This window comes from Sciurus vulgaris (assembly GCF_902686455.1).
Source record: "Sciurus vulgaris genome assembly, chromosome: 5".
Lineage (NCBI taxonomy): Eukaryota > Metazoa > Chordata > Mammalia > Rodentia > Sciuridae > Sciurus > Sciurus vulgaris.
This window is the reverse complement of record NC_136465.1, coordinates 48,490,673-48,515,761: the sequence shown is the minus strand read 5'-3', so window position 1 is coordinate 48,515,761 and position 25,089 is coordinate 48,490,673. Positions and strand designations below refer to the sequence as shown.

General features: G+C 41.4%; 1 protein-coding gene across 1 annotated transcript in view; it reads left to right on the top strand.

Moving 5' to 3' along the window:
* Positions 1 to 211: 211 nt before the first annotated feature.
* LOC306661038 (low-density lipoprotein receptor-related protein 1-like) overlaps positions 212 to 25,089 on the top strand; it is a gene marked incomplete at its 5' end in the record, with an annotated part of 53,303 nt that continues 28,425 nt past the window's right edge. The window contains 15 exons of the mRNA XM_079139873.1: positions 212 to 236; positions 416 to 905; positions 2,296 to 2,381; positions 3,343 to 3,456; positions 6,423 to 6,539; positions 6,951 to 7,193; positions 7,990 to 8,103; positions 9,645 to 9,764; positions 12,038 to 12,163; positions 12,696 to 12,899; positions 14,000 to 14,168; positions 14,487 to 14,655; positions 15,454 to 15,679; positions 16,406 to 16,531; positions 18,177 to 18,401. Coding sequence (XP_078995999.1) covers positions 212 to 236; positions 416 to 905; positions 2,296 to 2,381; positions 3,343 to 3,456; positions 6,423 to 6,539; positions 6,951 to 7,193; positions 7,990 to 8,103; positions 9,645 to 9,764; positions 12,038 to 12,163; positions 12,696 to 12,899; positions 14,000 to 14,168; positions 14,487 to 14,655; positions 15,454 to 15,679; positions 16,406 to 16,531; positions 18,177 to 18,401 — 2,554 coding nt within the window. The remainder of the gene's footprint in view (positions 237 to 415; positions 906 to 2,295; positions 2,382 to 3,342; positions 3,457 to 6,422; positions 6,540 to 6,950; positions 7,194 to 7,989; positions 8,104 to 9,644; positions 9,765 to 12,037; positions 12,164 to 12,695; positions 12,900 to 13,999; positions 14,169 to 14,486; positions 14,656 to 15,453; positions 15,680 to 16,405; positions 16,532 to 18,176; positions 18,402 to 25,089) is intronic.

The window sequence follows — 25,089 nt, the reverse complement described above, 5'->3', positions numbered from 1 at the left end:
TTTGTGTTGTTACTCTTGGTTGGCTGACCATTAACCCAAGAAGGTTGTTGCCTGCGGGAAGCTGTCATCCCAGACCCGGCCTAATTCTCCCTAGATGAGCTGGGAAGGAAGGAAGGAAGAAGGGGAATAGCTCCAGGAAAACAGCGCCAGAGGCACCTGCAGCCACAATGATGCCTCCGGTTTGGAATTATTAAGCCCTTGCATTCCCAGCATGAGGTCAGAGGACCAGCAACAAAGTACCGGCGAGGGCGATGGATTTAGACTCTCTAGTTCTGCTCCAGACCTTGAGCACATTAAGATTTCCAAATAATTCACATGCACTTAAATATCGCTGACCGCCCCTTCCTTGCTCCTAGGTCTGGCAAGAGCCAGGACCTGAATAAACTGAGTATTGAGTCTCCGCTCTCCCACTGAGGTGGGGGACAGCCGCTCCTCACCCCTGACGAGCTACGAGAGACTGATGAGAGGGCGCCGCAGTTCTCCCTGGGCAGCCCACGTCCTTCCCAAGCAGGCGCACCCCGGCGGTGCCACGGATTCCCAGCTCGGTCCTTCCACGGCTCCTCCCCAGTGGTTCCAATGAGCGGCGGGCGCGGGAACTGGAGCCGCCCCCGGCGCACCCGCGCGGCTCGCTGCTACTCCCTGCCAGTTCTTTTCTCCCGCGAGCACCGCTCCAGCCCCGTCTCCCGCCCAACCATGGGGAGCAATACGCTCCTTTTGCTGGTGCTGGTCGCGATGGGCAGCGCCAGGGTCTCCAAGGCCGGTGAGTGGGGTCCGCGGGCGGGGGTGCCCTGGGAAGGGACAGTACCCGGCGCTGCAGGTGTCGCATTCGTCGCGGTACTGCAGGAATTGGAGGCAAAGAACCTGGGGCACCTGACGCCGGGTGTTGGGTCCCTGGATCCGCCGCGGTGAGTTATGCAGGAGGTCGTAGGAGGGCAAGGAAGTGGCCGCTCTCAGGTCCCTTGACAATCCTGCAGGTGGGGAGAGGGGAGGTAGTCTCAGCTAACAAATCGGGAATCTTTTTCTGTGTCCTCCAGCAGGTGGGTAAAGGAGCTCTCTCCACCTTGGGGGTGCCGCGCACACTCTTGCTTCTGGGCTCATCCTTCCCCTCAATGTCCAAGCCGGGTGGGATTCACTTTCTGGCCCTGGTCTCTCATCCGCCCACTCCCGGAATTTTTACAGGCAGCAAATGTAGCATTTTGGAGGTCCAGGACCTCGTGAAGAGGTGCCTCACACCAAAAAACAGCCCAGGGGAAAGAGTGATGGGGCCTGAGGTGCAGTTAGGAATGCATTTCCTGTGGCACTTGTTGATGTCTCTTAGCTATAGGCAGACCCCAAGGCTGAGGCGAACTGGATGGAGGTCCCGGGGTGACTGAGGCATGCACAGGTCCCCAACGGTCAAACTGGGGGCTGATGATTTAGTCAACTGTAGGAGATGTTCAATGTTTATGAACCACTTGTCCTCTGGGATTGTTAATGCTATAGGACATGTGCTCCTGATTGTCCGCAATGAATAAAAGGCACGTTTAGTCATTTTAACTTACAGGGTCAAGGTACTGTTGACATCTTTGGAGGAGGTGTCTTTTTACAACAGTTGTTTTTCTCCTAGGAGAGATTCTAACCCTCAGGATTCGTGGTTAACATGGTCCTGTGTCTCTGTGGTGGCTTATCTACTTGCACTCTTCTGAAACAGGATTTAAAGTTACTTGTCCTTTTTTTTTTTTTTTTTTTAAACAGTGATTTCCAATATCATCTACTATGAAGGCATCTTTATTATCTATTTTAGAACAGCATGTAATCATTGTCCTTAATATGTTGACAGACTGAGAAAACTATGGTGAATTTAATATGTAAATAAATGTATTAAGTAAATTTCTTATGTAATCACAGCAACCCGTATAGAAATAAGAAAAGTAATGTTTGAGACCAGTCTGCAGATAATGTGTAGAATCCTTATGCATTTTTGTTTCCCACTGGAGAATCATTAGGACAAAATATTGTTCAAGTTCTGACTCCCATGATGAGTAGTGTTTGAGGGTTGACTGCAAACCCAATTGAAATCCTTCTGGAAAGATCTGCTGGAAGAGGTAGCAAAAGAATTAATGCTCTGTGAGCACACAGTATGTACTGTGCCAAGCAGCTTTGTGCTCATTTAATCCTTGAATTTTCCTCTTAGGATCACTTATTTATTAGTCTTATTGTACTTATTGTGTAGATATTAAAACTGAGGTCCAGAGAGAGCAATTAACTCTCCCAAGGTCACTTTAAATAAGTGGTCTAACCAAAATTCCTACCTAGGTGGCCTGGTGACTTAGCCTTTGTTCCCATGACAGCAGTTGCTGACATCGACTGGTCTCAATTTAATAATTTTGTTCTTGAGCTAAGTGAGATAGGCTGGATGAAATGTGACTAGGCAGTGGAGTGGTTAGCTGTCCATTGGTAAGCAATATTTCCTTGGCATTTTATTTTTAGTGTTTTTATACTTCAGACTTTTAAAATCAAATGTGGAGTAACTACAGAAAGCACTACCTCAGAGGGACTCCGGTCAGAACTGGGACATTGTCCCTTCCCAGGAGGAGTGGTCTGTACAGGGGCCTTTTGTGATCCTTTTCCATGGCATAACTGTGTACAGATGTCACCAGGAGTAGGATTTGTTGCTCTTCTCCACATGGTGCAGAGACTTCTAGTATAGGATTTGGCTTAGGCTTTGCAGGAATCATCGATTAACTTTTTGTCTCTGAAACTTAAGTCAGTATAGTAAATTAAGTACAGTTGGGCCTCTGAGGCCTCTCTGTATCTAGCTTATTTTTAACCCTTAATCATTTGAAAAGGTAAAAAACACAGACTCACAACTTGAATTCAACAGTATGAATTGTTCCCTTGCAAGTGACTGAAAACTTATAAATACATATATCCTGGCTATTAGAGGCATGCCAAAGATATTATGTAGAACCAAATATTCTAATCTTATTTTAAGATGTGTCTGTACATATCAAATACTTGGAGCCTAAACTTGTAACTATTTCCTACTCCGAGGCTTTGGGACCCAACCAGAGCTGGAAGAAGCACTGTCCTTGTGTCTCTTGGCGCACAAGTGTGAGTCGGCTTCTTTCTAACAGGGAAACAGGGAGGCACACCTCAACGCTTCAGTCACAATTCCATGACACCAGAAAGAGCTGGTTCCTCAGGAAAGTCACTGGTGAACCTTCATGGGGTTCTGGGGTACTGAGTTCCCCTGGTGTTTTCCTAAAAGTGAGTTCAAGGAAGACTTCCAAAATGACTCCTCTGTTGTACCCAAGGAAGCCGGGCACTCTCATGGCTCTGCTTCTTGATCATCTAATGCAGATGAAGTGGAGTGTAACAGGACCCGGCAAGCTGTGTGCGGTGAAAAGTGCATTCCTGTGGCCTGGCTCTGCAATGGTGAGCAAGAATGTGCAGAAGGGACTGATGAGCAGTGTGGTAAGTTCTTCTCAAGAATAAATTGTGAGCCAGGCAAGGTGGCGCATACCTGTAATCCCAGCAGCTTGGGAGACTGAGGCAGGAGGATAGTGAGTTCAAAGCCACCTCAGCAAAAGTGAGGTGCTAAGAAACTCAGTGAGACCCTGTCTCTAAATAAAATAGGGCTGGGGATGTGGCTCAGTGTTCAAGTGCCCCTTGTACCAAAAAAAAAAAAAAAATAAATAAATAAAAAATAAAATAAAATAAAATAAAAATAAAAAAATAAAAATTGTGAACTTGTCCTAGATTGCCAATGCAGGTTGTACATCCCTAATCTGAAAACCTGAAATGCTCCAAAATCCAAAACTTTTTGAGCACAAACATGACACCACAAGTGGAAAATTCTGTACCTCACTTTGTGTGGTGGCTCATAGTCAAAATGCAGAGGCACTAAAAATATTGTATAAAATAAACTTCAGGCTATATGTACGAAACATAAATGAATTTCATGTTTAGATTTAGGTCCCATCTCCAAGATCTATTATTATGTATATGCAAATATTCTAAGATTTTTTTAAAAATCCAAAATCTGAAACACTTCTAGTCCCAAGCATTTCAGATAAGGGGTACTCAATTTGTACTAGATTGACAGTGTCCATTCCATGGATTCCAACTTCTTAGAGGGTATGCAAACATGATGAATTCTCTGGGTTGTTGTAGGCTCTCAGTGGAAGCCTGGGATGGTTCTTCAGATGTTGAGATCATTGTTGTCAGAACAAGGACTGAACCTTCAACTTAGATGTAACCATATGCAGTGAGTTACTCAAACTAGAGTAATCCAGTGGTTGGTTTCTCTTTAGGAAACCCTTGAAGACCCTGGTACATAGAGTTTCATTTGGAACATAATCAATTCATTCAACTTTCTAAGTTTAGAGAATTCATACAATGAAACAGCCACTTTGCAAATTGAGCATAAAGAAAACTACAAAACCAATAGCCAAGTCAGCCACTTTGCAAAAACTTTGCTGAAACAAAGCTCAAAGCTGGGTCACCTGAGCACCAGCATATGTGGGAAATTTCTTAGGAGGTGACTTACATCCTTGTGTTATGATTATGGAAGGGAAAAAAAATCCTCACGAAAGGAGAAAAACCCCAAGGTATTTGGTGAATACTACATCCCTTTTCTTTACCCTGTCTGAACATTCCTGGGTGGTCACTTACTACAAGTAACTTAACATGAATATTTGAACTGGGGATGCAGCTCAGTGGTAGAATGTGTGTTTAGCATGTTCAAAGCTCTGAGTTCAATCCCTAATACTGCACACACACAATAGCAACAATAACAAAAATATCTCCCCCAAAACAGAACAACTAACAACCACATAATACTACAGATTGGAATGCTTGCAGAAATGTCTTGTTCTGTGCCCCCCATACATTTTACCTTTACTCTCTAAGTTTACTTGCTGCCAGTAGGCATACTTAGATGGAAATATTTGAGGGAACCAACAGTGTCTAGATTGTCTTAGATCTTTAACTGCCTTGGCCAATATAGTGGCTACTAACCACTTTTGGGGACTTAAATTGATTGAATTATATTAAATTTAAATAAAACTCAGTTGTATCATATTAGCTACTTTTTGAAATTTTTTGCAGTGTTGGGGAGGGAACCCAGGGCCTTGCACATGCTAGGCACATGCTCTGCCACTGAGCCACTCCCCAGCCCACTTGTGCATTTGAAGTGCTCAACAGTCACATGTGACTAGTGGCTACCATTTTAGACAGAACAGACACAAAACATTTCCATCATCACAGAAAGATTTTCTGGGCAACTGTATTCTAGAAGGACGGTGGGAAGGATAAACCTTACTAATTTGCTAGGTGACTATCCCTTGGTAGGGGACAAGTATGTCAGAGGAGAAAAGGACAAGCAAGTTCGAGGTTGACTCTGGTGGAAAATTGTTAAGTAATTACTCCTTTGCTAATTTAATACATAATGTGAAACCCAGATTTGTTGATTTTTCTCAGTATCAATGTAGTGAGCTCTTTTCGGGCAGTGCTGTACAGGCTATATGCAAAAAGGAAGTCCCTCACTGGGGGAGTGCATCAGAGATAGAGGTGTGGAACCACAGCACAGAAAGAGAAGGAGACAAGGGACTCCTGGAGAGGGAACCAGAGGGGGTTTCCTTCAATGTGACTATACAACAGCAAGACAGGGTGTCTCTGGGTCAGAAAACTCAAAAGGGCAGCAGAGGGTTGGACTTTTTGTTCATTTGCTTTTTTGTTTGTTTTTTGGTACTGGGGATTGAACCCAGGGGAACTTTACCTCTGAGCCACATCCCCAGCCCTTTAATTTTTGAGACAAGTTCTCACTAAGTTCCTAAGGGCCTTGCTCAGTCGCTGAGGCTGGCCTCAAACTTGTGATCCTCCTGCCTCAGTTTCCAGAGTCGCTGGGAATACAGGCATACGACACTGCACCCCACAAGGATTGAGGGTCTTCATATCACTGTAGGGGAGTTCCTGGATGAGTAGGGTCTTTGGTGTACGTGGCAGAACAAGAATTTCAGCATATACCAGTCAGAGACAGCAGACAGGTTTATTTAGGAAAACAGAGGCACATTTAAGGGAGAGTGCAGGCTATCTTAAGAGACACTTGGGGTAAAGCAATTCAAGGGGGAATGTTGACTGTCTTCAGAGGGAGAGACAGCAACCCTGTGGTCTGGGATGTTGACATTTATAGAGGGACAGTAATGAGGGGCTGGACTAGTGGTGAATTCAGGACAGAATTACACAATTTCAGGCCAATTTTCCCTGTACTTGTATTTTGCTTACATGATACTTTTTGCTGGCAAGGATTCAAGCTGAGGATGTGGGCTGAGGGCTTGGGCTGGGCTGATCACCATGAATCCCAAATTGAAAAGCTTCCAGGGTCCTGACAAACTCCTCTTCCTTTGCTCCTCTTCTTGAACACTGTCCCTGGCCTGCAGAGGAAGCATGTGGTGGACATCCGCAAGCCTGGCAGTGTGACAATGGGAGATGCATATCCGTCACCTGGCTTTGTGATGGTGCTGGGGACTGCCTAGATGGCTCTGATGAGGTGGATTGTGGTACGTAGGACACATTTTTAACGTCCCCTCGTCTTCTCTGTTTTTTAGCAGTGTTGACATCAATGATATTAAATGAAATAAGAAAGTCGTTAAACAGCTGAAAATCATAGGCGCTAAATCTAGAGGCTCTATTGTTTCTGGTATTTTAAGGGAGTTTTAAACTCACTTCTCTATGTTTTTCAAAATAACCCAAAATGAAAGTGATTATTAGCTTCATTTTCATTTTGAAAACCTCTGTGGGGTGAAACTTCAGTGTATAATGTGGTGACTGTATCTCCAATGGTTGGCATCTCTTTTAGTTCTCAGGGTTCTGTAGACCAAGTCCCTGAGCAAGCCATAAATACCTATGGAGAAGTAGGTCCATAGTACGCTGGTTCTGTCTCACCAAGTCACCTCCTGCCTTTTCAGACTTGACAGTGACAGCATGTCCAGACCATAAGGTCCAGTGTCCAGGAAAGTCTCAGTGTCTGGATGCCGAGGAACTCTGTGATCTCCATCAGGACTGTGCAGATGGGTCTGACAAAGCACACTGCCCCCAGAGCCATTGTCCAGCTGGGCAGTGGCAGTGCCAGAACAAGGTGTGTGTGATGGACAGTTGGAGGTGCGATGGCATCGACCAATGTGGTGACTACTCAGATGAACACATCTGTGGTGAGCCTTGCTTCCTTCCTTGTGCTTCAAGGGAAGATGTACTATGTGGGCTGCTTTATGCAAATTGCATTTTAATCCCTACAACTGAGGCTGCATCCCTGTATCTAAAAACAGGATGCTTCCTAGCAGTAACCAACATGCAGTTATCCATGGAAATGTAAAGCAGTGCTTGAATAGGAACTCTGGCGAGGGATGGTCTGAGTGTTGCCTGGAGTGTTCCCACTATTCAGTTATAGCCAATCCATGGAAAGCCTACTGACAGATGACTCTCAGTCTTATGTAGGCAATACAGAAGGGAAAAATTCCTCCGTACGGGTGTTAAATCCCCAAAGACAAGTACTACATTTAGCAAATACTACATTTCTTTTCTGGACCTCACATTGCATGGTAGTTGTTCCTGACTTCTTGGTGAACCACAATCCCATTTAATCTTTTCCAATATACTTAGATACTCAAATTCTAACATTTTTATGATAATGTGAAAACCAGTCTCGTAAAGAGAATACTTTTTTCTAGGTCAGGTGTTGACCAACTCTAATACTACTTCAATCACAACTGTTTAATATAAGGACAATCAATTTAATACTGTTTCCATCCAGCATGCAGATGTCTTACCATCTTCATGATGAAATCTAAGGTTTTACTTCTCTGAAAAATCTATCTTAAAAGATAAAACTTTCTTACCTAGAATTGCCTTAGGGTATAGAAATAATACCACTTTATCCATGAAAGAGTTGTCTGTTTCTACCATTCCCTGTGAGTATTAATGAAAAAATATGCTTTACTTCCTACACAGCTTCCTGTCCAGAAGGCATGGTTGGATGTGATGAAGGGAGATGCATCCCAGAAACTCTGATGTGTGATGGGGAAGCAGACTGTGCAGATGGCACCGATGAACCCACCACGTGTGGTAAGGAACCAGTTGCATAGCTTAAGGTGGGAGGTGGGAAATAGGCTTAAACAGCTGACCTGCCTTAGTTACCATGGAGTCTACCCTTTGAGAGACTGCTTGGACTAAAACTCACACAGAAGCAATTCTCCTTCAAGGATGGAACTCTTTACCAGTTATAGCCCCTGGCTTTGGTCTTTTGAGTGTGAGCACATATTATCTAAGCTACCAAACTTTGAGGGCTAATTCTCATTTTGTAACTTTAGCTAACCAATTCAAGCCATGTCGCTTCTGAAATCCTGGTAGAAGGCCAGGAATGTGTGTTCGAATGTCGTTAGCATTGTTATCAGAACAAGTTCTGCACCATCAATTTAGGCTTAAATATCTATAGCAGTGTTCTCAAACCAGACTGATCCAGAGGTTCCACTACAAGGACCCCTTGAAGACCTCAGTGCACACAACTACCTGTGTATAATCAATGACTCAAAACAACTTTGCAAATTGAGTATAAAGAAAACTACAAAACCAGTAGAAACCAAGTCAACCGTTTGGCAGATGTCATGTTGACTGGGAACCAAATCATTTGTTTAAGACAAAACCATAAAATTCTCTAAGGATTTAACAGAGACCGGACTCAGGAAGACTCATGTGGCTACTGAGAAGCAACTCCATCTTGAGAACAATTCCTTGTTCTCACTATAAGAATCACTGTGGTTCAGGTGGGGAAAGGAGAGTGGGCAGTCTCTCTCCAAGTCATTTTATCATCTGTCTCCTACTTCCTCCCCAAATCTGGTCTTAAATATGTATGACAAAACCTCTTTAGTACTGTAAAATGCTGCCAAAGAAATTTTGTGCTAAAGGAAAATGAATTTGAGATGTTAAAAAGAGGTGGAGAGAATAGAAGTTCAGTAGATTAGACAATGGGTAATGGAGGGAAGGGCGGGGAAATAGGAAAAGGAAAGTGGATTGAATCCAACATAATTTTCCTATGCACATATATGAAAACATCACAGTGGATCCCACCATTAAAAGAATGGGATCCTAACTAGATCAAGATATAGTCCATACTTGTATAATTATATCAAAATGGATTCTACTATCATGTGAAATTCATAAGAACCAATAAATAAAAAAAGATGCTAAAAGCATAAACAATGGGAGAAAGTATAGGTTTCTGATTCTATATTGATAATTCAATAGGATTCGTAAGCCAGTATATCACTTCCTGAGGTCAGGGGTCTCAGTCACTCATGTATTCCAGAGAATGTAGATAGGAGGTCTCTGGCCCCTGTGCAAGGACAATAAATAACACCAGTATTTGAAATCATTCACACTGTTGACCTGGAAAGAAACTCCTGCTCCCCTGCTCCTGGGATTCCTATCTTTTGCCCTTCCATACTCCTCCCCCAAACTCCATGTTCCTAGGCCAGAGGGCAGGGTCAAAGGTCAATAATAACCAGTTAGCTATTGCTCACCCAGGCCTAGAAGGTGTGTGCACAACAGAGTTTATAAAATGATGGGTCTGCTTTCAACTGTTTTGACCACTTCCCTGTCTCTACCAGGTAAAAACTGCTCTCTGGTGAATGGTGGCTGTGAGGATCAGTGCAGTGACACACACTGGGGTGTCCAGTGTTCCTGTGGGGCAGGGTGGCAGTTGCAGCCCGACGGGCAGAGCTGTGGAGGTCAGAACTGGTTCGATTCATCTTTTAAAACATTTTTTAATTGCAGTAAAATGCATATAATTGCATATAATTGTAAAATGCATATAATGTAAATTTTACCATCACAACCATTCTTAAATGTATCACGCAGTGCCATCACCTACTTTCACCATGTCGTGCAAACATGCATTACCACCACACATTTCCAGAGCTCCTTAACATCCCCAGTAGAAACCATCCCCGTTAAACAATAACTCCCTACCCCCCCACTCTTTCTCGATTAATTTGTCCATTCTGGGTACCTCACAGAGGTAGAATCATACTGTAATTGTGCTTTTGTGTTTGTCTTACCCGGCGGAGCATAATGACTTCAGAGTTCATCCATGTTAGCACATGCGCCATAGCATGCTTCAGGATTTGTGTCCTTTTTAAGGCTGAATAAATAGACACCCACTGTCCATCTGTGGGTGGATATCCAGGTTGTTTTCCTCCTCTTGACTATTGTGAAGAATACTGGTGTGAACGCAATGTACAAATATCTGTGTGATCATTCCATTTTCTGGGGATATACCAGAAAGTGGACTCACTGGACCATGTGACAACTGCTTAATTTTTTGAAGAGTCATCACACTGTTTTTCACAGTGGATGCACCATTTACTATTTCCACCAGTAGGGCACAGGATTCCAGTTTCTCCACGTTCTTGCCAATGCTTTTGTTCATGTCCTCTTTTGTGGGAATTGCAGGGCATCTATTGCCAAGTGAGAAAGTGTTTCCCTATGGAGTATATCACACAAGGTTTTAAACTTAGCATCCTTTCCCTATGGACTATATCACAGAATAGAAAGACTTGTCATTTCACGGCCATGCCTAAGTTCCACAGCGTGGGTGGCAGGACAGATTCTGAAATTTGAGCCCATTGTGTGTTTCCCCTTGCTTGTCCTGCTGGCTGACCTTCTCCCAGTCACCGGATCCTTCAAGACTCATTTCTCCTCTTTGTAAAGTGAGATTATGGTTCCAGAATGGCTAAAATTAATTTCACATATCTTCATTATTCAATAAAAGATTATGACTTCTGCCCTACTACACTTGCCTACAAAAAAATACAGGATGGCATTTTAGGTTAAAATGTGATTGTGAGGGTAAAGGATCTATTGTTTTGGTGCTGTGGCATAAGGGGTTAGTCAGCCCTTCCACCCTAAAGCCTAATCAGTGTCCCTACTCAGTAGTGCCTTCTCATGACTGTACCTGCCTATATCTTTACCCACTTGGGAAGGCTACAAGAGAAAAGACTGGTTTGTTACATACTATTAAATAGTATTATTAGATAGTACAAAGGCTTTTGTATTAGCAATTCATTAACAATGGTTATGATCCTATTTTAGATTTTAATTCATTAATATTAAATTTTAATCATTAAATTTGATCAATCTTACTAATTCAATAGATGATTTAATTTATTAATGCTTCATTAGACATATGAAATCAGCATCTGGTCATGGCTCTTAGAAGTGTTTGGGTTTTGCAGCCTTCTGCCTGGGCCCTGGAGCACCCTTCTTGGATTTCTGACCCATTACAGGATTTGGCTGACCCCTGAGCCTGACTATAGCCAAGCGTTGCTTATGCTTCTGGCATGGAAAAGCATTATTCTACTTTAGGACCCTGCGGGTTTGAAGGGATAATGTTTTTTTTTTTTTTTTTTTTTTTTTTTTTTGCGGTGCTGGGGATTGAACCCAGGGCCTTGTGCTCACAAGGCAGGCACTCTACCAACTGAGCTATATCCCCAGCCCCGGGGTAATGTTTTCACATCAGTTCTGCTAAGGAACCGTTTTCCTTCCTGCTAAGGAACAAAATAAAGAAATGAATCTCTCCTGGTTTTGTGACTTGTGCTCTCATGGGTCCCAGCCATTAGGCTTTGAGATACTATTGTACCTTATCTAAATACTGCCGGTGATACCTGAGAGGCTTTAGCATTTTCCATGCCAGCAGTGAACTCTAGGCTGTAACACTTGTCATTCTCAAATAGACCCTGGCAAATCTTACCTAAGAAATGTCGCTAGGATAACATAAATGGGTATTCTGTACTCAAACACCTGGGGTCCCAATTTTTAAATTTTTCCTAAATTTTATTAATGTGAGTGGGAGATGGTTGGTGGCCAGCACTGCCTATTCCAGGGTCTGGTACAATGATTTCCATAAAATGCCAATCCAGGCAGCATCGGAAAAGTGGCTCCAAAGGACAAAAATACTGCAGAGATTGTTTCTGGATTGCTTCTAACTTATGACTGTCATCAGATGTAGATGAATGCTCGATGGCGTTCAGTCCTTGTGGCCAACTATGTCATAATACACCAGGCTCTTACTTCTGTGACTGTATTCAAGGTTACCAGCTCAACAATGGGAGCGAATGTCGAGTTACAGGTGAGTTTCAATACCAGAGGCAAAGCCCAGCTCCTGTGCTATTCTTAGCAGTAATTGCAGAGAAAAGTGATATAGAGAATTCATTTTTAAGTCTAGTACTAGAGACGACTCCATTGTTTTCATAAAGAAGCTACCATTATACCATTCATGCCCAACCTGAGTGTCAATTGCATTAAATAACTTAGTTACTCCACAGTCTACTAGGTATTCCACAGACCCAACAAATACAGTCTTAACTTGCCCTGTGCTTCTTTAGAAATAAAACACTCAGTTACATTTGGCTACTATGTACCTGACTTGGACAGGACTTCTGTCTAGGTCAGAGAGGCAGTCAAGTTCCGAAGATTAGTTTCAACGTGTTGGGAGTTCAGAGGAAGGACGGAGGACTGAGGTGGCCCACTAGATCTCTAAATACTTAGTCCAGAGTTTAGGGATAGGTAGATTTGGGTATGAGAGATGGGATAAATATTTAAAGGGAAATGTGTGGAATAAAGCTGCAAAATCATTCATCTCTACTGTCCTTTGATTGCAGATGATGGTGTTAAAATTCTTATAGCAAGAGATCAAGAGCTTGGTGTCCTGGATCAAAAAACAGGCATCTATGAATCTCTGATACCTATAAAATCAAGACCCATTTCTGTTGCATATGATCTTGAGAGAAGCACATATTTCTGGGTAGATGAAGTCTTAAATGTGTTTGTCCTTGGGAAACCAAACTTTGTTCCCCTTTACCCAGGTATATTTTTTGGCACTAAGAGCCTTAACTTCTTAAAGCTACTTGTGTTAGTTAACTTTGCATTACTGTAACAAAATACCTGAGATAATAAATTTAAAAAGAGGAAAAGTTTATCTTGGTTCCCACTTTTGGGGATTTCAGTTTGTGGTTGGTTGGTCCCACTGCTTTTGGGTCTGGGGTGACTCATCATATGGTGGGAGTATGTGGTGGGGGAAACTGCTTACCTCATGGTGCCAGGAAGTAAAGGGAGATAAGAAGAGACTGTCCCACAATCCCCTCAAGCTCCTGCCCCAGTGGCTTAAACCTCCCACTAGCCCCACCTCTTATACGTTTCTGTTACCTTTCAACAGTGCCACAGACTGGGGACTAAGCCTTTAACACATGGACCTTTGAGGGACAGCCTAGATCCAAAATGTAACCCTACCCCCTAGTGTAAGAAGCATGCGTATCCATCTGTACCACCTCCTGGACAGGTCTGTCATGAAGCATGCAATATATAAAAGTCTGGTTTCAGATAAGACTGCTGTAGTTCAGGTCCATAGGAGCACCATAGAATGTAACTTGCAGCATGAAATTGTTAGTATTAAAGTACAGAAGGTCTTGGAATGTAGCCTCAGGCCACAGTCTCAGGGGCCCACACTAGGTATGTGACCTCGGGCAAGTTCTTAACCCTTTGATCTGCCTTCCGTAAGATAAGGGTATTAGTACTTGGCCTCACTGTGTAAGTTTGGGGACTAAACTAGACAGTGCATATCAAGAGGGCTTGTTTGCTGGGGACACAGAAATGCCCTGGGAGCAATTCAGAGGTAGTTTGTAACAAGTTGCCCGACACTTGTACAAGAACTTTAGCCTAAAGCAAGGTCCCTTCATAGGCTGTCAGATTTCTTAGTTAAGCTTCTTCTTTGGTCCTCCGCCTTCCCTGTCACCCCTGTGTGTTGGAAATACCCTGGCATATCTCTGGCCCTTAATCCTTACATTTATTTGCCTCACTGTATAGTTCAAAATCAGAAAATGTAGAAAAGTTGTGTCCAAGTCTCTGTTTGCAAGGTAAGAGAGTGTAGACAAATGCGGGAACGTAAAACTATCTCCTTTGTCCCCAGAACTTACGTCAGTGAACAGCATCTCCTTGGACTGGTCCACAGGACAGTTGTATTGGGCTAGCAGTTTTGCAAGGGTCATCTGTGCTGGCTTAAGTGACGGCAGAGGCTATGTCAAAATTTTGGAAAAGGATCTTGTGCCAGAGCAGCTAGTAGTGTTTCCTGAAAAGAAGTAAGTAGCATTTCTTGCAGAGTATATCTGAAATCACTGTTTATTTGGGATATTTAAGTTAATAAGGGACAGGTCAGTCTTTTTCAACCTCGATTTTATTGGCTCCCCCAAATTCTCAAGTTTGAATCTTTAATTGAATTTTATGGAGTCAAACTTTTCAAAGTCCAGTGACCTGAGCGCAGAAGCAGAAATCTCCAGCATCATTAGCAGTTTAATGATGAGGCCAGTGCAAGAAAGCTATACAAGTCAGGCAGTAGAGAATTAAGTACTCATGCCTGCAAGTGAAGGGACCCTAACAGCACGCACCCCTGTTCGCAGGTACTTGTATTGGGTGAATCGAGGTGGGATAGGCGTGAGGACTGTGGAATCTGCAGGTATGGATGGCTCTGACAGGAAGGTGCTCGCTGTCCTAACCACAGAGGAGCCTTTAGGACTGACACTGGACCACGTGACTGACAGGCTCTACTGGATCAGTGAATATAAAAAGGTACCATAGTTAGATCCAGAGAGAAAGTTCAAACTCTTTTGGTGGGAACTTGGTTTGATTCCACGGGGAAGTACAAAATTCTCTCAAGTCTTGCATCAACTCTCTGAAATACCTTCTGGCCACAAAAATCGAGAAGAGCCAGGTGTAACAGCACAACACCTTTGGGTGTAGGAGACCATATCAACACAGCTTGAGAGAGGAGGTGCTTTTCTTCAGTTCTATAGTCAAACGCTGTTGGAATGTTCTGGAAGCATTGGTCCTATTCTGTGTTGTAGCCTGCACACAGAATCTTTTAGGATTACTGACTACATCCTTGAAAGTATATAGTTACTGGGCTACTTGTGTCTCATACTTAGATTTCTAGGACTTACTATTATAGTTCATGTTATCCCATTTTTAGAAAGGCCTATCTGAAAGACCAGTTCTCGTGAGTCACATTTTTAGGCCTCTGATCTTCTACCTGTGATTTTCGCTAATCAGGGTACTCCCACGGCCTTTTCTGCCTTCCTACTCAGAAGGCAGCACATGGTGGTGCAAAAGGGTTTGGTACAGTGTCTAGTTCAGACAGTAAGTTATAGTAACTCCCTGTGTAGTCCATCTGTGGCCCTAGTTTGTCCAAGAAGCAATCCAATCTGCTGATTCCAGCATTAGCCTCCTTGAATCCTTAGACACATTCATCTCTCTCAAGTTGCTATTGCACAGACATATTTAATCAGTATCCAAGAAACTGATGACACTAATGTTGTCAGCACTTGCTAAGGCTACCATACTCTCATAAGATTCTAATGCTTCCTTCAGTCCATAGAGACAGTGAAGGTGGATGGCAGCGGGAGGTACTCCTTTCCTGAGATCTTCCTGGAAGATGAAAACCCAGTAGGACTAGCTGTCTTTGAGAACTCTTTCTTCTGGGCCAATAAGACACAGCTGTTTTATACCTCACCCCGCAGCCCAAAGGAGAGACAGGTGTTATTGGATACCTCCATATCTGCTTTCTCAGTCCTCCACAAGTCCCTGCAGCCTAAGAGTAAGTAAATGGCTTGCTTTAGAAGTGCTGATGAATCAGAATGCAAAAGAGTGAAACTACCCGAGGTGCTAGCTGTCTGTTGTTAGAACTCGCTGTTTGGAGGCAGGGAAATGTTCTGGGTATCCTTCCAGACTTACCTACATAGGACTTCTAAGGAAGATGCATTGAATACCAGTATCTATTGGGGAAGTCATTCCAAGTTATATGCCTGTGCCTGTCCAAAGCATTAGCTAAATTTATAAGGCATGAAATATAGAAAATATAGGGTAATAAGTTGTTCACAGAGGGGCTGAGATGACTTACTCACCAACAGGACAATGGATAAAATGGAAAATTGAACACATTCTTGTGTCCTGATAGTAGGAAGAGTTAACTAAGATAATGCTTCTTAAATGGATCTGAGAAACTAACCAAAGTAGAGAGCCTAGGCCACTTAGGGAGTCTTGGCAATACGCAAGGCCGACAGTCATGTTGCCTTGACTCCAAGGGAGGAGGTGTTACTGGTGGACACTTTATTGACCCAGCTTAAGACAGGTAAGTAACTGCCACTCTCTGAAAAACAGTGAGAGATCAGTGGAGTTCAAAGGTCAGCATACCTAATTAGAAGGTAACCAGTGTATCTGGGTTCCTCTTAAGGCAAAGTGGCTTAACTCTTCATCATTATTCAGTTTTGAACTAGTGTGGATAAGTACATCTGAACCTGTCTCACATGATGTTTTATAGCAGGCAGATACCCAGCTTGTGCTCCAGGTTCTTGCAGCCACTTATGCCTCCTGTCTCCTGTCCACCCCAAGGGTTATAAGTGTGTTTGTCCTGAAGGAATGTTTCTTTCACATTCTGGCACATGTAGTGGTAAGTATGTTGGGTAAAATGGGTTCAGCTCAAGGAGGCATCTTCCATGGTAGCCTAGAAATAATGTAGCTTCCATTTCTCAGTCAGCTGGTTTTGTACTGACAACCTACTTTGAGGACCAGTTTTGTTATCAGGCCAACTTAATTCATTTTTTTTTCTTTTGATTGTGCTAAAATATACAGAACAGAGAACTTAGCATTTTAGCCATTTCTAACTGGCATGAAGTACGACCATCATCACCAACCATCTCCAGAACTTCTTCATCTTCCCAAACTGAAAACACTTTTCCCATTAGACATTAACTCCCTATTCTCCTCTCTCTCCAGTTCCTTTCAACTACCATTGTTTTCTGTCTGTATGAATCTGCCTATTTTTGGTACCACTGTAACCAAAAGTTCGGTCCTCGTCCCCGATGCCAATCCAAAAACAAGGACATGGTTTTGAGAAAAAGGAAAAAGAAAGTTTATTGCTCTGCTAGAAAAGGAGAAACACAGGGGACTCTTGTCTCAGAGGCTGTGATTTTGCCCATCATGGGGAACAGGGAGTTTTTAAGAGATGATTCAGAGAAAATGAGATTAAGGAGGAGACATTAGGAAAGATAAGATCAAGGAGTAGAAGGTTAGGGAAAAGAAGATCAAGGAACAGTTCGGGGAAAAGGCTGGGAAAAAAAAAACATGTAAGTTTCAATGCAACAAGGAATATAGTTAAAGCATCAAATGAATCCCTATTATTCCATACTAGGTGAAATTATGGGGTATTTGTCTTTTGGGTCTGCCATATTTCACTTAGTATAAGTGGTTCATCCATGATGTATCAAGTGTACATTCCTTTTAAAAGTTGAAAGATATTCTATTGTATGTACATACCATATTTTATTTATTTATCCATCTATTGTTGGACAGTTAGATTTGATAAACTTTAAGTCAAGTTTTCCATGAAGACTTGCAAAAAAGTTGATATAAGAAATAAAGCCTTTATATTCTTATGACTATATTCTGACTCATGTTTATAAGCAGTCTCTATTGCAATATCATTTTACTTCAACCTAAGTTCTCCATATTGCTGTTTCATCTTCAAAATATTAAAGGTGACATAATCCATTGAACCTCTCTATCCAACTAACTGTTGGGGCTGTTTCCTATAGAATATTGAGGTTTTTAAGGATAAATTATATAAATTACATAAGGATAAATTATATAAATTCTAATAACTTTTACAAATTTGGTTTATGGGAACAGCTCTGAAAGAGATCATGGTGTAATAAGCTATATTGGCAAACTCATCAGCCTGAATCCCAGATACACTCAAGTAGCTGAGTAATACAGTGTTTAAAAGCTTTTAGTAGTAAGACATTATTAAAGGAAGCAGAAAGCTCTTCAGCCCTCATTCTCGCAATGTGCCTGAGCCTTTCCTCAGAAATCCAGAAGATCCAGGGTCTTGGGCAGACTGAGCAACATCAGCATTTGCCCAGATGACCCTCTTCTCTAGAAGCTATAGCACACATGTTGTATGTGTGCTTCAGAGGCAAATATTATAAGACCCCTTTCTGTCGGCACCTGAGGTTGAGATGGGGCACTGCTCAGGAAGAGATCATGGGTTCCTCTGACAAAGGTCAAATAGCAAATCTCTTTTTTTTCTTTCATAGAATTAAAACTTGTGGTTTCTTCTGGCAAACATCTGTACTTGTTGAAAGTTGGCTTTATGGGAACTGCCATAGAGAGAACTCTAGTTGAAGAGCATCCTGGGAACATCTATTTATTGGATATTGACTGGAAAAGGAACCTCATCTATTGGACAAATGCTCAGGGACATCTGGTCTACTCAACTGGGTATTCTGGACAAAAGCTAGAGATCTGGACAGCGCGTACTGGTAAGTTGGGAAGGCCATCTTGTTTTCTCCTGCTGCTTTTATTTTCTGCATTTACAATAACTAGGGCCAAAAAAATCTTATCCAGTACTGATTTGAATAAACCTTCATGCCAGTGGAAAAGCCCAACTTCCTGAAGGTTCCACCACCTCTCAGCAGCACCATAAGGTGAAGACCAACTCTTCACTGATTTAGGTGTTAAATATCTCTGATTTATTCTTGGTCTTGGGAGCTATGAGCAGATTGTCAGAAAGCTACCATGACTCAGGGAATCCTAGAGCTTGAGTAATAAGACTTTAAAAATTTTGCATTTCTGGCCTTAAATCAGGGGAGGATAGAAATGGACCTTTCATTCTTCAATTTTTGCATTGCAGATTTTTCTTATACTAATTTAGAAGTAATTTGCAATGCAGATTTCAGAGTGAATTAGCAAGATATTTTCTTAATATATGGTATGTATACTTCCCCCTCCCACACTCCTAAATGCCACACCCCATCCTCAAGTTCTGTGTACTCGGCCTAACTGTCAACATCTGCTTTATAAAGGAGATCTGCAACTTGAGTTCAGTGATTAGTAACTAGATTTCTGAACATCTGTCCTTGGGTGGCCTGCCAAGTACTAAGGACAGGCTTTACTGAGAAAAGTGCTGTATTGAGATACGTGTCTCCCAGTCATCCTTCCGGGCAGTATACCCTACCAGAGCCCTGTGGGTGAGCACAGCGACTGGAAGCAGCTTTCCAGTGATGTTCAGGAGAAACTGAAATGGGCAGTGATCTTTCTGTACATCTGGCGGTTGTCTAGGGAACCCCTTATTGTGAATATCTTCTCACTTAATTACAATGCTGCCTTCTCCAGTTGGCTGATCTTACTAATTGGTTTCTGTGTTACAACTGTTATATCAGCAATTTGTAAGAGAGTGATAATTTCATTTGAGGGGGTCTCTAATGTCAAGTATTGAGTCCTTGTGTCTGATAGTCTTTTTTTTACTGTAAACAACACCTGAGATAATCAACTTATAAAGAAAAAAGTCAAACAAATAAAGAAAAAGAGGAAAGGTTTCTTTTGACCCATAGTTTTAGAGGTCCCATTCAGGCAGATTTATTGCTTTTAGGCCTCTGGTGGGGATGCTGGGTGGTAATAGTGGGGAGTGCATGGTAGAGCAAAACTGGTCACCTTGTGACGAAGGAACAAAAGAGAGCAAAAGAAAGTGGCTGGGGGCCCGTGGCTCCCATCCAGGGCACACTCTCACTGACTTATAGACCTCCCACTAGGCCCCACCTCTTAAAGGTTCTACCACCTCTCAAGAGCACCACACACTGATGACCAAACCTTCAAAACCTGGATCTTTAGGTGACATTCAAGATCCAAACTATATTAGTGAGACCCTGTCTCAAAATTGACAAAAATAAATAAATAAATAAAGGATGGGGAACTGGGGATGTGGCTCCTCAATGGCTAAGCACCCTCGGGTTTGATCCTTGGTACCAGAAGAAAAAAAAAAAGCCTGAAGATTCTATTTTAGAAATACAGTACATATCTCTAAGAGCCAGGGAATATAGCTTAGTGGCAGGTCATTTGCCCAGCAACACACACACACACACACACACACACACACACACACACACACACACAGTAGTGTAGAATGGCTCAAAAGACATTCACTGACCCTGATAATTGGGCTTTTAACAGAATCTACAAAGGGCCAAAGTTAATCTACAATTCCAGAAGAGAGCTCATAGTCTCTGCAGATGGCAGAACCCAACAAAGGAAAGGTAGCATCTGCACCAAGGATGGCCAGTCTCTTCTTACTAATTTGTCAACCTTAAGTCAGTTCTCCTATCCCAGGCAGAGTGACTTCCTGCCTGTGGGGAGAGCTCAGATGTATGTTTATGGAGGTTCCTCCCCATGAAAATGTGAGGATTAGTAACAATGCTCCCCCACTGAGGCCCAGTAAGTGGGAGTGACCTGCAGCACATCAGCCCTGTTCTGACTTCCCTCTTCTGCTCCTGTAGCCCACCCTCATGCCTTGCCTGTTGGTGGTCTTCCCTGGTAGTTAACATTTGAGTTCTTGCTGTGAAACCTAAGGGTGTGCTAGAAAATGTTAACAGCCAGCTCTTTAGAGAAAAAAATGTGCACATATATACTTAGGAATGTTTAGAATAAAGGAATAAAGATTACTGATGTAAAGGACATCAACCTACAAATGTTAAAACACATGATATTCTTTCTTTATTTATTTTTATTGTAAACAAATGGGATACATGTTGTATCTGTTTGTACATGAAGTAAAGGCATACCATTTGTATAATTATACATTTACATAGGGTGATGGTGTTTGATTCATTCTGTTATTTTTTCCTTCCCCCAACCCCTCCTGCCCCTCTTTTCCCTTTATACAGTCCCTCCTTCCTCCATTCTTGTCCCCCTTCCACCCCCCATTATGTGTCATCATCCACTTATCAGCGAGATCATTCGTCCTTTGGTTTTTTGAGATTGGCTTATCTCACTTAGCATGATATTCTCCAATTTCATCCATTTGCCTGCAAATGCCATGATTTTATTATTCTTTATGGCTGAGTGATATTCCATTGTATAAATATACCACAGTGTCTTTATCCATTCATCAATGAAGGGCATCTAGGTTGGTTCCACAGTCTGGCTATTGTGAATTGAGCAGCTATGAACATTGATGTGGCTGCATCTTTGTAGTATGCTGATTTTAAGTCCTTTGGGTACAGGCCAAGGAGTAGGATAACTGGGTCAAATGGTGGTTCCATTCCAAGCTTTCTGAGGAATCTCCACGCTGCTTTCCAGATTGGCTGCACTAATTTGCAACCCCGCCAGCAATGTATGAGTGTACCTTGTTCCCCACATCCTCACCAACACCTATTTTTGCTTGTATTCTTGATAATCGCCATTCAAATTGGGGTGAGATGGAATCTTAGGGTAGTTTTGATTTGCATTTCTCTTACTACTAGAGAAGTTGAACATTTTTTCATATGTCTGTTGATTGCTTGTAGATCTTCTTCTGTGAAGTGTCTGTTCATTTCCTTAGCCCATTTGTTGATTGGATTATTTGTATTCTTGGTGTAGAGTTTTATTGAGTTCTTTATAGATTCTGGAGATTAGTGCTCTATCTGAAGTATGAGTGGCAAAGATATTCTCCCACTCTGTAGGCTCTTTCTTCACATTGCTGATAGTTTCCTTTGCTGAGAGAAAGCTTTTTAGTTTGAATCTATCCCAGTTGTTGATTCTTGCTTTTATTTCTTGGGCTATGGGAGTAATGTTAAGGAAGTCTGATCCTGGGCCGACAAGGTGAAGATTTGGACCTACTTTTTCTTCTATAAGGTGCAGGGTCTCTGGTCTGATTCCAAGGTCCTTGATCCATTTTGAGTTTAGTTTTGTGCATGGTGAGAGTTTAGTTTCATTCTGTTGCATATGGATTTCCAGTTTTCCCAGCACCATTTGTTGAAGAGGTTATCTTTTCTTCATTGCATATTTTTGGCACCTTTGTCTAGTATGAGAAAATTGTATTTATTTGGGTTTGTGTCCATGTCCTCTATTCTGTACCATTGACCTACCTGTCTATTTTGGTACCAATACCATGCCATTTTTGTTACTATTGCTTTGTAGTATAGTTGAAGTTCTGGTATTGCGATTCCCTGTGCTTTACTCTTCCTGCTAAGGATTTCTTTAGCTATTCTGGGTTTCTTATTCTTCCAGATGAATTTCATAATTGCTTGCTCTATTTCTGTAAGGTACATCATTGGGATTTTAATTGGAATTGCATTGAATCTGTATAGCACTTTTGACAATATTAATTCTTCCTATCCAAGAACATGGGAGAGCTTTCCATCTTCTAAGGTCTTCCTTAATTTCTTTCTTCAATGTTTTGTAGTTTTCATTGTAGAGATCTTTTACCTCTTTGGTTAGATTAATTCCCAAGTATTTTTTTTTTTTTTTTTTTGAGGCTATTGCAAATGGAGTTGTTTTCCTCATTTCCCTTTCAGATGGTTCATCTCTTGTGTATAAAAATGCTTTAGATTTATGCGTGTTGATTTTATAGCCTGCTATTTTGCTGAATTCATTGATGAGGTCTAGAAGTTTTCTGGAGGAGTTTTTTGGATCCTCTAAAACATAAAATCATGTCATCAGCAAATAGTGACAGCTTAAGTTCCTCTTTTCCTATTCATATTCCTTTAATTTCTTTGGTCTGCCTAATTGCTCTGGCTAGAGTTTCAAGGAGAATGTTGAATAGAAGTGGTGAAAGAGGACATCCCTGTCTTGCTCCTGTTTTTAAAGGGAATGGTTTCAGTTTTTCCCCATTAAGAATGATGTTGGCCATGGGCTTAGCATAAACAGCCTTTACAATGTTCAGGTATGTTCCTACTATTCCTATTTTTTCTAGTGTTTTGGGCATGAAGGGGTGTTGTATTTTGTTGAATGCTTTCTCTGTGTCAATTGAAATAACCATATTATTCTTATCCTTAAGTCTATTGACATGATGGATTACGTTTATTGTTTTATGGATGTTAAATCATCCTTGCATTCCAGGGATGAACCCCACTTGATTGTGGTGTACAATTTTCTTAATATGTTTTTGGATACGGTTTGCCAGTATTTTGTTAAGGATCTTTGCATCTATATTCATCAAGGATATTGGTCTAAAATTTTCTTTCCTTGATGCGTCTTTTCCTGGTTTGGGTATGAGGGTGATATTAGCTTCATAGAATGAGTTTGGTAGGGTACTCTTCTTTCCTATTTCCTGGAATACTTTGAGTAGTATTGGAATGAGTTCTTCTTGAAGGTCTTGTAGAACTTGGCTGAGAATCCATCTGTTCCTGGGCTTTTCTTGGATGGTAGGTTTTTAATGGCTTCTTCTATTGATCTGTTTAAATTGTGTATGTCCTCCTGGTTCAGTTTGGGAGGAGCATATGTCTTTAGAAATTTGTCAATGTCTTCGGTAGTTTCTATTTTGTTGGAATACAGATTTTCAAAGTAGCTTCTCATTATGTTCTGTATCCCAGTGGTGTCTGTTGTGATATTTCTTTTCTTATCTTGAATTTTAGTAATTTGAGTTTTCTCTCTTCTTCTGTTAGTGTGGCTAAGGGTTTGTCTATTTTGTTTACTTTTTCAAAGGACCACCTTTTTGTTCTGTCAATGTTTTGAATTGTTTCTTTTATTTCAATTTCATTGATTTCAGCTCTGAGTTTAATTATTTCCTGTCTCCTACTACTTTTGCTGTTATTCTGTTCTTCTTTTTCTAGGGCTTTGAGCTGAATGTTAGGTCATTTAGTTATTGATTTTTTATTCTTTTCTTGAATATGCTCCATGCTATGAATTTTCCTCTTAGTCCTGGTTTCATAGTGTCCCAGAGATTTTGATATGTTGCATTGTCATTCTCATTGACCTCTAAGAATTTTTTTATCTCCTCCCTGATGTTTTCTGTTATCCATGTTTCATTCAATAGCATATTATTTAGTCTCCAGGTGTTGGAGTAACTTCTGGCTTTTTTTTTTTTTTTTTTTTTTTTGTCATTGATTCTACTCTCATTCCATTATGATCTGATAGAACACAAGGCAGTATCTATTTTTTTGCATTTCCTAAGGGCTGCTTTGTGGCATAACATATGGTCTATTTTCAAGAAGGTTCCATGTGCTGTTGAGAAGAAAGTGAATTCACTCATTGATGGATGGAATATTCTATATATGTCTATTAAGTCTAGGTTATTGATTGTGTTATTGAGTTCTATGGTTTCTGTGTTTGGTTTTTGTTTGGAAGATCTATCCAATGGTGACAGTGGTGTGTTAAAGTCACTCAGAATTATTGTGTTGTAGTCTATTTGATTCCTGAAATTGAGAAGGATTTGTTTGATGTACAGGGATGCACCATTGTTTGGGGCATAAATATTTATGATCATTATGTCTTCCTGATTTATGGTTCCCTTAAGCAGTATGAAGTGTCCTTCTTTATCCCTTCTGACTAACTTTGGCTTAAAGTCCATTTTATCTGATATAAGGATGGAAACCCCTGCTTTTTTACTGAGTCATGTGCATGGTAGATTTTTTCCCATTCTTTCACCCTTAGTCTGTGGATGTTTTTTTCTATTAGTTGAGTCTCTTGCAGGCGGCATAATGTTGGGTCTTTCTTTTTAACCCATTCTGCCAGTCTGTGTCTTTTGATTGATGAGTTTAGGCCATTAATGTTCAGGGTTATTATTGAGATATGATTTGTAATCCCAGTCATTTGGGCTTATTTTTGGTTTTTAAGTTGGCTTGGTTTCCCCTTTGAATGGATTTTTCTCTAAGGTAGTTCCTCCCTTTGCTGACCTCCATTGTTGTTTTTCATTTCCTCCTCATGGAATATTTTGTTGAGAATATTCTGTAGTGCAGGCTTTCTATTTGTAAATTCCTTTAACTTTTGTTTATCATGGAAGGACTTTATTTCGTCTTCAAATTTTTGAATCTGTTAGTTTTGCTGGGTATAGGATTCTTGGTTGGCAACCTAGTTCTTTCAGAGCTTGAAATATGTTGTTCCAGGCCCTTCTAGCTTTTAGAGTCTGGGTTGAGAAGTAGGCTGCTATCTCTATTGGTTTCCCCCTATGTGTAATCTGATGCTTTTGTCTTGCGGCCTTCAAAATCCTATCTTTATTTTGAATGTTAGGCATTTTCATTATAATGTGCCTTGGTG